Source organism: Lolium rigidum, chromosome 3 (assembly GCF_022539505.1).
Source record: "Lolium rigidum isolate FL_2022 chromosome 3, APGP_CSIRO_Lrig_0.1, whole genome shotgun sequence".
In the NCBI taxonomy this organism is placed as follows: Eukaryota; Viridiplantae; Streptophyta; class Magnoliopsida; order Poales; family Poaceae; genus Lolium; species Lolium rigidum.
The window spans coordinates 12,243,364-12,257,396 of record NC_061510.1 but is presented as its reverse complement, the minus strand read 5'-3'; the positions used below and the strand labels follow the sequence as shown (position 1 = coordinate 12,257,396).

At 48.3% G+C, this 14,033-nt stretch overlaps 1 protein-coding gene across 1 annotated transcript; it reads left to right on the top strand.

Moving 5' to 3' along the window:
• Window positions 1-12,237: 12,237 nt before the first annotated feature.
• On the top strand, window positions 12,238-13,828 carry LOC124694326 (flavin-containing monooxygenase FMO GS-OX-like 8). The gene is made up of 2 exons (XM_047227323.1): window positions 12,238-13,479; window positions 13,580-13,828. Exons 1-2 carry the CDS (start codon window positions 12,238-12,240, stop codon window positions 13,826-13,828), a joined length of 1,491 nt encoding a protein of 496 aa, XP_047083279.1.
• The last annotated feature ends 205 nt before the right edge of the window (window positions 13,829-14,033 follow it).

The following is a 14,033-nucleotide window of genomic DNA, read 5'->3' as shown; positions in this document are numbered from 1 at the left end:
CCAAGCATCCTTAAAACTTTCCTCATCCCCTTGTTTAAAAGTAAAAACTAATTCCTCAGGTGAAGAAGTAGCCGGTACAGAGCTAGACATGATAACAAAAGTAAACTAAATGCAAGTAAACTAATTTTTTTGTGTTTTTGATATAGAGTGCAAGACAGTAAATAAAGTAAAGCTAGCAACTAATTTTTTTTTGTGTTTTAATATAATGCAGCAAACAAAGTAGTAAATAAAATAAAGCAAGACAAAAACAAAGTAAAGAGATTGGGAAGTGGAGACTCCCCTTGCAGCGTGTCTTGATCTCCCCGGCAACGGCGCCTGGAAATTTGCTTGATGCGTGTGATTGACACGTCCGTTGGAAACCCCAAGAGGAAGGTGTGATGCGCACAGCGGCAAGTTTCCTCGATTAGAAACCAAGGTTTAATCGAACCAGTAGGAGTCAAGAAGCACGTTGAAGGTTGATGGCGGCGGGATGTAGTGCGGCGCAACACCGGAGATTCCGGCGCCAACGTGGAACCTGCACAACACAACCAAAGTACTTTGCCCCAACGAAACAATGGAGGTTGTCAATCTCACCGGCTTGCTGTAACAAAGGGTTAACCGTATTGTGTGGAAGATGATTGTTTGCAGAAAAACAGTAGAAACAAGTATTGCAAGCAGATTTGTATTTCAAGTATTAAAGAATGGACCGGGGTCCACAGCTCACTAGAGGTGTCTCTCCCATAAGATAAAAGCATGTTGGGTGAACAAATTACGGTCGGGCAATTGACAAATAGAGAGGGCATAACAATGCACATACATGGCATGATAAGTATAGTGAGATTTAATTGGGCATTACGACAAAGTACATAGACCGCCATCCAACCGCATCTATGCCTAAAAAGTCCACCTTCAGGTTATCGTCCGAACCCCTTCCAAGTATTAAGTTGCAAAGCAACAGTACAATTGCATTAAGTATGGTGCGTAATGTAATCAACAACTACATCCTCGGACATAGCGCCAATGTTTTATCCCTAGTGGCAACAAGACAACACAACCTTAGAACTTTCTCATCACTGTCCCGGTGTCAATGCGGGCATGAACCCACTATCGAGCATAAATACTCCCTCTTGGAGTTAAAAGCAAAAACTTGGCCGAGCCTCTACTAGTAACGGAGAGCATGCAAGATCATAAACAACACATATGTAATAACTTGATAATTAACATAACATGGTATTCTCTATCCATCGGATCCCGACAAACACAACATAGAGTATTACGGATAGATGATCTTGATCATGTTAGGCAGCTCACAAGATCCAACAATGAAGCACAATGAGGAGAAGACAACCATCTAGCTACTGCTATGGACCCATAGTCCAGGGGTGAACTACTCACTCATCACTCCGGAGGCGACCATGGCGGTGTAGAGTCCTCCGGGAGATGAATCCCCTCTCCGGCGAGGTGCCGGAGGAGATCTCCGGAATCCCCCGAGATGGGATCGGCGGCGGCGGCGTCTCCGGAAGGTTTTCCGTATCGTGGTTTTTCGCCTCAGGGGTTTCGCGACGAAGGCTTTAAGTAGGCGGAAGGGCGACGTGGGGGGCCACACGGGGGCCCCACACCACAGGTCGGCGCGGCCAAGACCTGGGCCGTGCCGCCCTATGGTGGCGGCTCCTCGTGGCCCCACTTCGACTCCTCTTCGGTCTTCTGGAAGGTTCGTGGCAAAATAGGACCCTGGGACTTGATTTCGTCCAATTCCGAGAATATTTCGTTACTAGGATTTCTGAAACCAAAAACAGCAGAAAACAGGAACTGGCACTTCGGCATCTTGTTAATAGGTTAGTTCCAGAAAATGCACGAATATGACATAAAGTGTGCATAAAACATGTAGGTATCATCAATAATATGGCATAGAACATAAGAAATTATCGATACGTCGGAGACGTATCAATGGCGGAGTTGAAAACCGCTTCATTGATTGCTATTTGGTTGGAAACAGAAAATGCTTCATGTGGTAAATGGTATATTGTCTTGAATAATTTGATACTTGGCAATTGTTTTGAGCTCTCATAGATCATGTTTAAGCTCTTGCATCATGTAGTTTAAACCTATTAGTGGAGAACTACCGTAGAGCTTGTTGAAATTTGGATTGCATGATTGATCTCTCTACAGTCTAGATATTTTTTGGTAAAAGTGTTTGAGCAACAAGGAGATAGTGTAGAGTCTTATAATGCTTGCAATATGTTCTTATGTAAGTTTTGCTGTACCGGTCCATACTTGTGTTTTCTTCAAACAACCTTGCTAGCCAAAGCCTTGTACTGAGAGGAAATGCTTCTCGTGCATCCAAAAACCTTGAGCAAAAACTCATGCCATTTGTGTCCACCATAACTACCTATATGTGGTCTTTCTCTGCCATTCCAAAGTAAATTGCTTGTGTGCTACCTTTAAATTTTCATTCCTTGTCTTTGCAATACATAGCTCATGGGAAAATAGCTTAAAAACTATTGTGGTATTGAATATGTTGCTTATGTATCTTATTTCTTATAAGTTGCTTGTTGAGCGGTAACCATGTTTCTGGGACGCCATCAACTTTTTACACCTTTGTTGAATATCATGTGAGTTGCTATGCATGTTCGTCTTGTCTGAAGTAAGGGTGATTTATCATGATTAAATGGTTTGAGTATGCATATTGTTAGAGAAGAACATTGGGCCGCCAACCAAAGCCATGTATCATGGTGGAAGTTTCAGCTTTGACATTAATCCTCAATCTCTTATGAGAATATTATCTGTTGTTGAATGCTTAGCATTAAAAAGAGGAGTCCATTATCTGTTTTCTATGCTGTCCCGGTATGGATGTCCTCAAGTTGAGATCTATCAAAACTGAGAAATCAAATGCGATCTATCTCCTTGGACCTTTGTACAGGTGGCATAGAGGTACCCCTTTGTGACACTTGGTTGAAACATATGTAATGCAATGATAATCCATGGAAATCCGAACTAATTAGGACAAGGTGCGGGCACTATTGGTATTCGATGCATGAGGCTTGCAACTTATAGGAGGTTTTATGCATAACACATATGAATTATTACTACCGTTGACAAAATTGTTTCCATGTTTTCAAAATAAAAAGCTCTAGCACATGAGTAATCCTCGCTTCCTCTCGTGAAGGGCCTTTCTTTTACTTTATGTTGAGTCAGTTTACCTACTTCTTTCTATCTTAGAAGCAAACACTTGTGTCAACTGTGCGCATTGATTCTTACATGTTTACTTATTGCACTTGTTATATTGCTTTATGTTGACAACTATCCATGAGATATACATGTTACAAGTTGAAAGCAATTGCTGAAACTTAATCATCCTTTGTGTTGCTTCAAAACCTTCTATTAAGAATCTATTGCTTTATGAGTTAACTCTTATGCAAGACTTATTGATGCTTGTCTTGAAAGTACTATTCATGAAAAGTCTTTGCTATATGATTCAGTTGTTTAGTCATTATCTTTACCATTGCTTCGAATCACTTCATTCACTTCATATGCTTTACAATAGTATTGATCAAGATTATGATAGTAGCATGTCACTTCGGAAATTATCCTTGTTATCGTTTACCTACTCGAGGGCTAGTAGGAACTAAGCTTGGGGATGCTTGATACGTCTCAAACGTATCTATAATTTCTTATGTTCCATGCTAGTTATATGACAATACTCACATGTTTTATATACACTTTACATCATTTTTATGCATTTTCCGTCACTAACCTATTAACAAGATGCCGAAGCGCCGGCTCTCGTTTTCTGCTGTTTTTGGTTTCGTAAATCCTACACGGAAATATTCTCGGAATTGGACGAAACAAAAGCCCACGGTCTTATTTTGCACGGAGCCTTCCGTAAGTCCGAAGAGGAGACGAAGAGGGGCGACGAGGCGGCCACACCCTAGGGGGGCGTGGCCCCACCCCTGGGCGCGCCGCCCTATGGGGTGGGCCCCTCGAGCGTCCCCCGACTCTGCCCCTTCGCCTATATATTCTCTCCATCGCGAAAACCCTATCACCGAGAGCCACTATACGAGAAAAGTTACTGTGACGCCGCCGCCGCCAATCCCATCTCGAGGGATTCAGGAGATCGCCTCCGGCACCCTGCCGGAGAAGGGAAATATCACCGGAGGACTCTACATCAGCATGCCCGCCTCCCGATTGATGCGTGAGTAGTTCATCCTTGGACTATGGGTCCATAGCAGTAGCTAGATGGTTGTCTTCTCCTCTTGTGCTATCATGTTTAGATCTTGTGAGCTGCCTATCATGATCAAGATCATCTATCTGTACATGTTGTGTTTGTTGGGATCCGATGAATATTGAATACTATGTCAAGTTGATTATTGATCTATCATATATGTGTTGTTTATGATCTTGCATGCTCTCCGTTGCTAGTAGAAGCGCTGGCCAAGTTGATACTTGTAACTCCAAGAGGGAGTATTTATGCTCGATAGTGGGTTCATGCCTCCATTGAATCTGGACAGTGATGTAAAGTTCTAAGGTTATGGATGTGCTTGTTGCCACTAGGGATAAAACATCGATGCTTTGTCTAAGGATATTTCGTTGATTACATTACGCACGTACTTAATGCAATTGTCCGTTGTTTGCAACTTAATACTGGAAGGGGTGCGGATGCTAACCCGAAGGTGGACTTTTTAGGCATAGATGCATGTCGGATAGCGGTCTATGTTCTTTGTCGTAATGCCCTAAGTAAATCTCATAGTAGTCATCATGATATGTATGTGCATTGTTATGCCCTCTCTATTTGTCAATTGCCCAACCGTAATTTGTTCACCCAACATGCTATTTATCTTATTGGAGATACACCACTAGTGAACTGTGGACCCCGGTCCATTCTTTTACATCTAAAATACAATCTATCGCAATCTCTGTTCTCCGTTGTTCTTCGCAAACAAACATCATTTTCCACACCATACGTTTAATCCTTTGTTTACAGCAAGCCGGTGAGATTGACAACCTCACTGTTAAGTTGGGGCAAAGTATTTTGATTGTGTTGTGCAGGTTCCACGTTGGCGCCGGAATCCCTGGTGTTGCGCCGCACTACACTCCTCCACCAACAACCTTCACGTGGCCTTCATCTCCTAATGGTTCGATAACCTTGGTTTCTTTCTGAGGGAAAACTTACTGCTGTGCGCATCACACCTTCCTCTTGGGGTTCCCAACGGACGTGTGCATCACGCGCCATCACCAAGTTACAAGAACTTCGTGATGAACTACAACATGCAGAACACGAACAAGGAGTTACCTGAACTCTTCTCCATGCTAAAATCTGCTGAGGTTGAGATACAGAAAGAGCATCAAGTGTTGATGGTCAACAAGACCACCAGTTTCAAGAAGCAAGACAAACCTAAGAAGGGCAACTTCAAGAAGGGTGGCAAGAAAGCTGCCGCGCCTCCTGAGAAGCCTAAGGCTGGCCCTAAACCTGATACTGAGTGCTATTACTGCAATGGGAAGGGGCACTAGAAGCGTAATTGCCCCCAAGTACTTGGCTGATCTGAAGAGCGGCCTTGTCAAGAAGAAGAAAGGTATATTTGATATACATGTTATAGATGTCTATCTTACTGGTTCTCGTACTAGTGCCTGGGTATTTGATACTGGTTCGGTTGCTCATATTTGTAACTTGAAATAGGAACTACGGAATAAACGAAGCCTAGCGAGGGACGAGGTGACGATGCGCGTTGGAAATGGATCCAAGGTCGATGTGATCGTTGTCGGCACGCTCCCTCTACATCTACCTTCGGGATTAGTTTTAAACCTCAATAATTGTTATTTGGTGCCTGCGTTGAGCATGAACATTATATCTGGATCTTGTTTAATGCAAGACGGTTATTCATTTAAGTCTGAGAATAATGGTTGCTCTATTTTTATGAATAATATCTTTTATGGTCATGCGCCTGAGATGAATGGTTTATTCTTGTTAAATCTCGATAGTAGTGATACACATGTTCATAACATTGATGCTAAGCGAATTAAATTGAATGATAATTCTACTTATATGTGGCACTTGTCGTCTTGGTCATATTGGAATGAAGCGCATGAAGAAACTCCATTCCGATGGACTTCTTGAATCACTTGACTTTGAGTCACTTGATAGATGCGAAGCATGTCTAATGGGAAAAATGACTAAGACTCCATTCTCTGGTACAATGGAGCGAGCTACATACTTATTGGAAATCATACATACCGATGTGTGCGGACCAATGAGTGTAGCCTCGCGCGGTGGTTATCGTTATGTTCTAACCTTCACAGATGATCTGAGTAGATATGGGTATATCTATTTCATGAAACATAAGTCCGAAACTTTCGAGAAGTTTAAGGAATTCCAAAATGAAGTAGAAAATCAACGTAACAAGAAGATTACGTTTCTGCGTTCTGATCGCGGAGGCGAATATCTGAGTTATGAGTTTGGCATGCATTTAAAGAAATGCGGAATACTTTCACAGTTGACACCGCCGGGAACACCACAGCGCAATGGTGTGTCCGAACATCGTAATCGAACTCTCTTAGATATGGTTCGTTCTATGATGTCTCTTACTGATTTGCCCTTATCGTTTTGGGGTTATGCATTAGAGACAACTGCATTCACTTTAAATAGGGCACCATCTAAATTCGTTGAAACGACACCGTATGAATTGTGGTTTCAGAAGAAATTTAAGCTGTCGTTCCTTAAAGTTTGGGGTTGCGAAGCTTATGTAAAAAAGGTTACAACCTGACAAGCTAGAACCCAAAGCGGAGAAATGCGTCTTCATAGGATACCCTAGAGAAACTATTGGGTATACTTTCTATCACAGATCCGAAGGCAAAATCTTTGTTGCCAAGAACGGAACCTTTCTTGAGAAGGAGTTTCTCACTAAAGAAGTGACTGGAAGGAAAGTAGAACTCGACGAGGTTGTTGAACCTTCTCTCGTAGATCAGAGAAGCGCAGTGTCGAAAGATGTTCATGTACAGCCTACACCGATAAGAGAGGAAGCAAATGATAATGATCATGAAACTTCGAACTAGGTAGCTACTAGACCTCGCAGATCGACAAGGGAGCGTACCACTCCTGATTGGTATGATCCTTGTCTAAATGTCATGATTGTGGACAACAATGATGAAGACCCTGCGACGTATGAAGAAGCGATGATGAGCCCAGATTCCAACAAATGGCAAGAAGCCATGAAATCCGAAATGGGATCCATTTATGATAACAAAGTGTGGACTTTGGTAGACTTACCTGATAGCCGCAAGGCTGGTGAGAATAAATGGATCTTCAAGAGAAAAACAGATGCTGATGGTAATGTTACTGTCTATAAAGCTCGACTTGTCGCAATGGGTTTCCGACAAATTCAAGGATTTGACTACGATGAGACCTTCTCACCTGTAGCGAAGCTAAAGTCTGTGAGGATTTTGTTAGCAATAGCTGCATTTTCCGATTATGAGATTTGATAGATGGATGTCAAAACGGCGTTCCTTAATGGTGACATTGAGGAAGAGTTGTATATGGTACAACCCAAAGGTTTTGTCGATCCTAAAAATGCTGACAAGGTATGCAAACTTCAGCGTTCCATTTATGGACCGAAGCAAGCATCCCGGAGTTGGAACCGACGCTTTGATAAGGTGATCAAAGACTTCGGGTTTATACGAGTGTCATGGAGAGGCCTCGTATTTACAACAAAGTGAGTGGGAGCTCCGTAGCATTCCCGATATTATATGTAGATGACATATTATTGATTGGGAATGATATAGAACTATTAAGCAAAGTGTAAAAGGTTATTTGAATAAGTGTTTTTCAATGAAAGACCTTGGAGAAGCAGCAGTACATTTTAGGCATCAAGATTTATAGAGATAGATCAAGACGCCTAATAGGGCTTTCACGAGTACATACTCTGGACAAGATTCTAAAGAAGTTTAGAATGGATGAAAGTAAGAAAGGGTTCTTACCTATGTTGCCAGGTAAGGTCTTGAGTAAGACTCAAGGTCCGGCTACGGAAGAAGAAAGAGAGAGGATGAACAAGATCCCCTATGCCTCGGCAGTAGGCTCTATCATGTATGCCATGCTGTGTACTAGACCGGATATCGCACATGCTGTTAGTTTGACCAGCAGATATGAAAGTGATCCAGGAATGGAACACTGGACAGCGGTCAAGAATATCCCGAAGTACTTGAAAAGGACTAAGGATATGTTTCTTTGTTATGGCGGTGACCAAGAGCTCGTTGTAACCAGCTACACCGATGCAAGTTGGAACACCGATCCTGGTGACTCTAAGTCTCAGTCTGGGTACGTGTTTATATTGAATGGTGCTGCAGTAAGCTGGTGTAGCTCCAAGTGCACGGTGGCGAAGTCTTCAACTGAATCGGAATACATAGCGGCTTCAGAGGCTTCATCGGAAGCGGTATGGATGAAGAGGTTCATAGTTGAGCTTGGTGTGATTCCTAGTGCATTGGACCCACTAGTCATCTATTGTGACAACATGGGTGCCATCGCCAATGCACAAGAACCAAGGTCACACAAGAAGCTGAAGCATATCAAGCTGCGTTTTCATTCGATTCGCGAGTACATCGAAGATGGAGAAGTAAAGATTTGCAAAGTACACACAGATCTGAATGTGGCAGATCCGTTGACTAAAGCTCTCCATAGGGCAAAGCATGACCAATACCAGAATGTCATGGGTATTAGGTACCTTACAATGTAATCTAGATTATTGACTCTAGTGCAAGTGGGAGACTGTTGGAGATATGCCCAAGAGGCAATAATAAAGTGGTTATTATATATCTTTATGTTTATGATAAATGTTTGCATACCATGCTATAATTGTATTAACCGAAACATTGATACATGTGTGTTATGTAAACAACAAGGAGTCCCTAGTAAGCCTCTTGTATTACTAGCTTGTTGATTAATAGATGATCATAGTTTCATGATCATGAACATTGGATGTTATTAATAACAAGGTTATGTCATTAGATGAATGATGTAATGGACACACCCAATTAAGCGTAGCATAAGATCAAGTAATTAAGTTCAAATTGCTATAAGCTTCGATACATAGTTACCTAGTCATTCGACCATGAGATCATGTAAATCACTTATACCGGAAGGGTACTTTGATTACATCAAACGCCACTGCGTAAATGGGTGGTTATAAAGGTGGGATTAAGTATTCGGAAAGTATGAGTTGAGGCATATGGATCAAGAGTGGGATATTGTCCATCCCGATGACGGATAGATATACTCTGGGCCCTCTCGGTGGAATGTTGTCTGATTAGCTTGCAAGCATATGAATGGTTCATAAGAGATGGCATACCACGGTACGAGTAAAGAGTACTTGTCGGAGACGAGGTTGAACAAGCTATGGAGATACCGATGATCAAACCTCAGACAAGTAAAATATCGCGTGACAAAGGGAATCGGTATCGTATGTAAATGGTTCAATCGATCACTAAGTTATCATTGAATATGTGGGAGCATTATGGATCTTCAGATCCCGCTATTGGTTATTGGTCGGAGAGAAGTCTCAACCATGTCTGCATAGTTCACGAACCGTAGGGTGACACACTTAAGGTTTGATGTCGTTTTAAGTAGATATGGAATATGGAATGGAGTTCGAAGTTTTGTTCGGAGTCTCGGATGGGATCCGAGACATCACGAGGAGGTCCGAAATGGTCCGGAGAATAAGATTCATATATAGGAAGTCATTTTCTAAGTTTGAAAATGATCCGGTGTATTTATGGAAGGTTCTAGAAGGTTCTAGAAAAGTCCGGAAGAAATCACCATGGAAGGTGGAGTCCCGGAGGGACTCCACCAAGCTTGGCCGGCCAGCCATAGGGAGGAGGAGTCCCAAGTGGACTCCACCAAGGGGGCCGGCCACCCCACCAAAGGGAAAGGGGAGAGTCCCACCCCAAGTAGGATTCGTCCATATGGCAGTTTTGAATTGGGGTCTTATTCGAAGACTTTGGGCAAACCCTTGGGGGTTCCACCTATATAATGAGGGACAAGGGGAGGGGGCCGGCCACTTCAATCACCACCTTGGCCGCACCCCTCAAGGCACCAAGGCCGGCGCCCCCCTCTCCCCAAACCCTAGCTGCCCCTCCTCCTCATACACCTCTAGTAGTGCTTTGGCGAAGCCCTGCCGGAGTTCTCCACCACCACCACCGCCACCACGCCGTCGTGCTGTCGTGATTCCGAGGAGGATCTACTACTTCCGCTGCCCGCTGGAACGGGGAGAAGGACGTCGTCATCAACACCGAACGTGTGACCGAGTACGGAGGTGCTGCCCGACTGTGGCACCGTCAAGATCTTCTACGCGCATTTGAAAGCGGCAAGTGATCATCTTCTGCAACAATGAGATGTAATCTCGTAGGCTTTGGAAATCTTCGAGGGTTAGTCTCATGATCTTCTCGTTGCTCCCATCTTCTAGATTGCATCTTGGCTTCGTTTTCGTTCTTGTGGTAGGAATTTTTTTGTTTTCTATGCTACGAATCCCTTCAGACTGTCCCTATCCAGTCCCCGCTCTCCACTCCGGCCACACGCACGAGCTCGACCTTCCGCGCCACCATGGCCCCGAAGCGGGAGTTCGAGCTGTCCGCCAATGACCACGAGGCCGACAGCAGCCGGCGAACCGCACCGGCGTCGTTCGAGATGGGGCCGCCGGCTCCCATCGGCGACCGGATCTACGTCACCGTAGCGGTGGTGCAGATGTTCTGGGATGCCGGCGTCCAATGTCGTGGGGCGACGTGCACCTCCCCCACGGCCCTGCACCTGAGCCCAGATCGGGTTCCGGTGCTGCCGATCCCGGGCTCCGGCCGCGCCCGCATCGCGGAGATCCGGAGGCGCCACGCGCAGCTGCCGGCGGACCTCTGGGAGCACCCCGCCTACGGCGACACAAGTCTCAAGTGGTTCGAGCTGGAGCACGATGTGCGCCGGTGCACGTGCTTCACCTCGGCGACGGTGAGGCCTCGCGCGCAGCCGCGCACGCCTGCTAGATGGGCTGGCCACCGCCCCGGCGGCCTCTACATCAACGAGCCTGCGACGGCGCCAGCGCAAGCGCCACAGGCCTAGCCCCAGCCCCAGGAGGTGGAGGAGGACGACCCCGAGCTGCAGGCCGCGCTCGCGGCGTCCCGCGAGCGCAACGACCTCGAGGAGCTGGCCAAATGGCCAAACCACGCTGGAGGAGATGGCCAGGAAGGCCCAAGAGGACGCCCAGACGGAGGTGTGGGCCTTCCTCGACATGGCGCGCCAGCAGGAGGAGGCCACGCGCTAGGCCGCGCTCCGGGAGAAGGAGGAGCGCCAGGCCGCAGAGCGCGAGCTGCAGGCCGCTGCGGCGGAGCAGCTCTGGAAGGAGGACGCGCGGCTGGCACGCCTGCGTAGGCCGGCGAGCCCTCCGGACCCGCACTCCTCCTGGGAAAGGGCGCAGTGCTCGCCCTGGCCGGAGTCCCCGGCGCCCTCCTTCGTGTCCAGCCGGAACAGCGCGTCGCCGCCGGGGGCGTCATCCTCATCGACGGCGACGACGAAGAGTACTACTGGGAGTAGGGTGGCGCACCGGCGGCCACCGCGTCCAAACCCTGGCCTAGGGTTTCCTTTTTTAGTTTAAAGCCCATACAGGGCTTTCTTTTGTGTAAAAATTGCCCAAAATAGAGCTAAGTTTAATGAACTCTAGTTTAAATTTACTGTTTTGTTGTTTTTCTTTTTTATATTTTTTTTTTGACATTTGCGCTACGTCCGCGCGTTGGGTGCAGCGTGCGATCCAAACGAACACGCGGACACGGGCCACTGTTCAGGTGTCCGCGGGGCCACCCAAACTAAACGGCCAAAACGGATGGCCCAGCGACCATCCGCTTGGATCGCCGGCGTTGGAGATACCCTAAATGGACGCAATTTTTGCGTAGGGTGGTTGGAGATACCTTACACAAGACTTGACTCACTGTTGGTTGTTTGCTTACGGTCGTCCTAAAATAAAGGCACAAAACATCATCGTGGTGATTATTTTTCGTTGATGCATTTTGTCTTGGTCAGGATCGTTGGAATATGTATGTAGGCCGTATATACAATGACGAAGCCAGAAAAAGACGACCAAGAAACGATGCTAGTCAAGGTGCACACTTTCAGACTCTGCGTATGGCAATTTGTCGAGCCATCGCGCGCCCTGACCCTGATACCTCATTGTGAAACCCAAAGCAGAGTCCAGCGGCCAGCCCTTCCAGTGTGCCAAACTCCACTGCCAGTCGATCGCCATGGTCGCTGGCGACGGCAAGCTGCCGGCGCTACAGCAGCAGCTGCATTCCAAGAAGGTTTGCGTTGTGGGGGGCGGCATGGCCGGTCTGGCGGCCGCGCGGGAGCTGCGGCGAGAGGGGCACGCCGTGACGGTGATGGAGCAGAGCGGCGACGTCGGCGGGCAGTGGCTGTACGACCCGAGGACCGACGGCGACGACCCGCTCGGCGCCGCGGTGCCGGTGCGCGTGCCCGGTAGCATCTACGCCTGCCTCCGTCTCATCAGCCCGCGGGAGGCTATGGGCTTCTCCGACTTCCAGTTCGTGCCCAGGGACGGGGACGACCGCGACCCGCGACGCTTCCCCGGCCACCACGAGGTGCACTGCTACCTCCGCGACTTCTGCGACGCGTTCGGGCTCATGGACGCCGTCAGGCTCAACACCCGTGTTCTGCGCGTCGCAGCCGCGGCGGCGCCGACTTCGACGACGCGCCAGTGGGCGGTGAGGTCGGCGAGCCTCGGTGGCGGCACCGACACGGACGACGGCGCGCAAGATGAGGTGTTCGACGCCGTGGTGGTGGCCACCGGCCACTACTCGCAGCCGATGCTCCCGCGCATCCAAGGCATGGAGGAGTGGGGGCGTAGGCAGCTGCACAGCCACTCGTACCGGACGCCGGAGCCGTTCCAGGGAGAGACGGTGGTGGTGGTCGGGTGCGGTGACAGCGGCAAGGACATTGCGCTGGACCTCTGCCAAGTCGCCAGGGAGGTGCACCTCACCGCCAACTCCTCCTCCGCGGAGGAAGCCGCCACGCCTGCCATGTCCAGGATGCTGGCGAGCCACGGCGACGTGTTGCGCCTCCACCCTCGGACACGCCGGCTGCACGCCGACGGCCGTGTCGAGTTCACGGACGGCTCCTCAGTACTCGCCGATACGGTCATCTACTGCACGGGGTACGGCTACTCGTTCCCGTTTCTGGACACGGGCGGCGCGGTGGCGGTCGAGGACGATGTGGTCGGCCCGCTGTTCGAGCACGTGTTCCCGCCGTCCCTGGCGCCGTCGCTCTCCTTCGTGGGCGTGCCGCGGAAGATCCTGGTGCCGTGGTTCTTCGAGACGCAGGCGAGGTGGGTCGCGCAGGTGCTGTCCGGCCGCCGCGCGCTGCCGCCCGAGGAGGAGATGCTGCGGTCCGTGGAAGAGCACTACCGTGCCAGGGAGGCCGCCGGCGTGCCGAGGAAACTCACGCACAACATCGGCGGCGTCGAACCTCTGGTGCGCAACCTACATATACTGATATACATATACATTCAAATTCATGCATGCATCCATTAGTAACCTGTGCGCGTGCGCGCGCGTGTGCTATGATGATCAGAAAATGTACGAGCTCGGGGAGAAGTACTGCGACATGGCACCGCTGCAGGAGTGGAAGAAGGAGCTGGTCCTATCCAGCATCTTGAGCATGAAGGACGACGCGGAGACCTTCCGCGACCGCGCCGACGACAGCGAGAACGTGCACAAGGGCCTGCGGGCATGGCGCGGCTTGGCTGCTCGACCTCAAGACAACAAAACTATTGCTGATGTTGAAGTCGAAGCTGATGCGCCAGGTGTTCCTGACGGGTGACTTTTGCCAACGATTGGGAGAGCAAATCCTCTGAACACAACCATTATGCCAGTTCCTTTTTTCTTTTTTTTCTTATTTATGGAAATATGTCGATGAGGCAGGTGATGAATCATGAGTCAGGTTCGGTACCGTGGGTGTGAGTTCCGCGCGGCGCGGCGCTTCGCTCCGACGGAGCGGATCCACGCGCGGCGGACCTAGTCGTGGC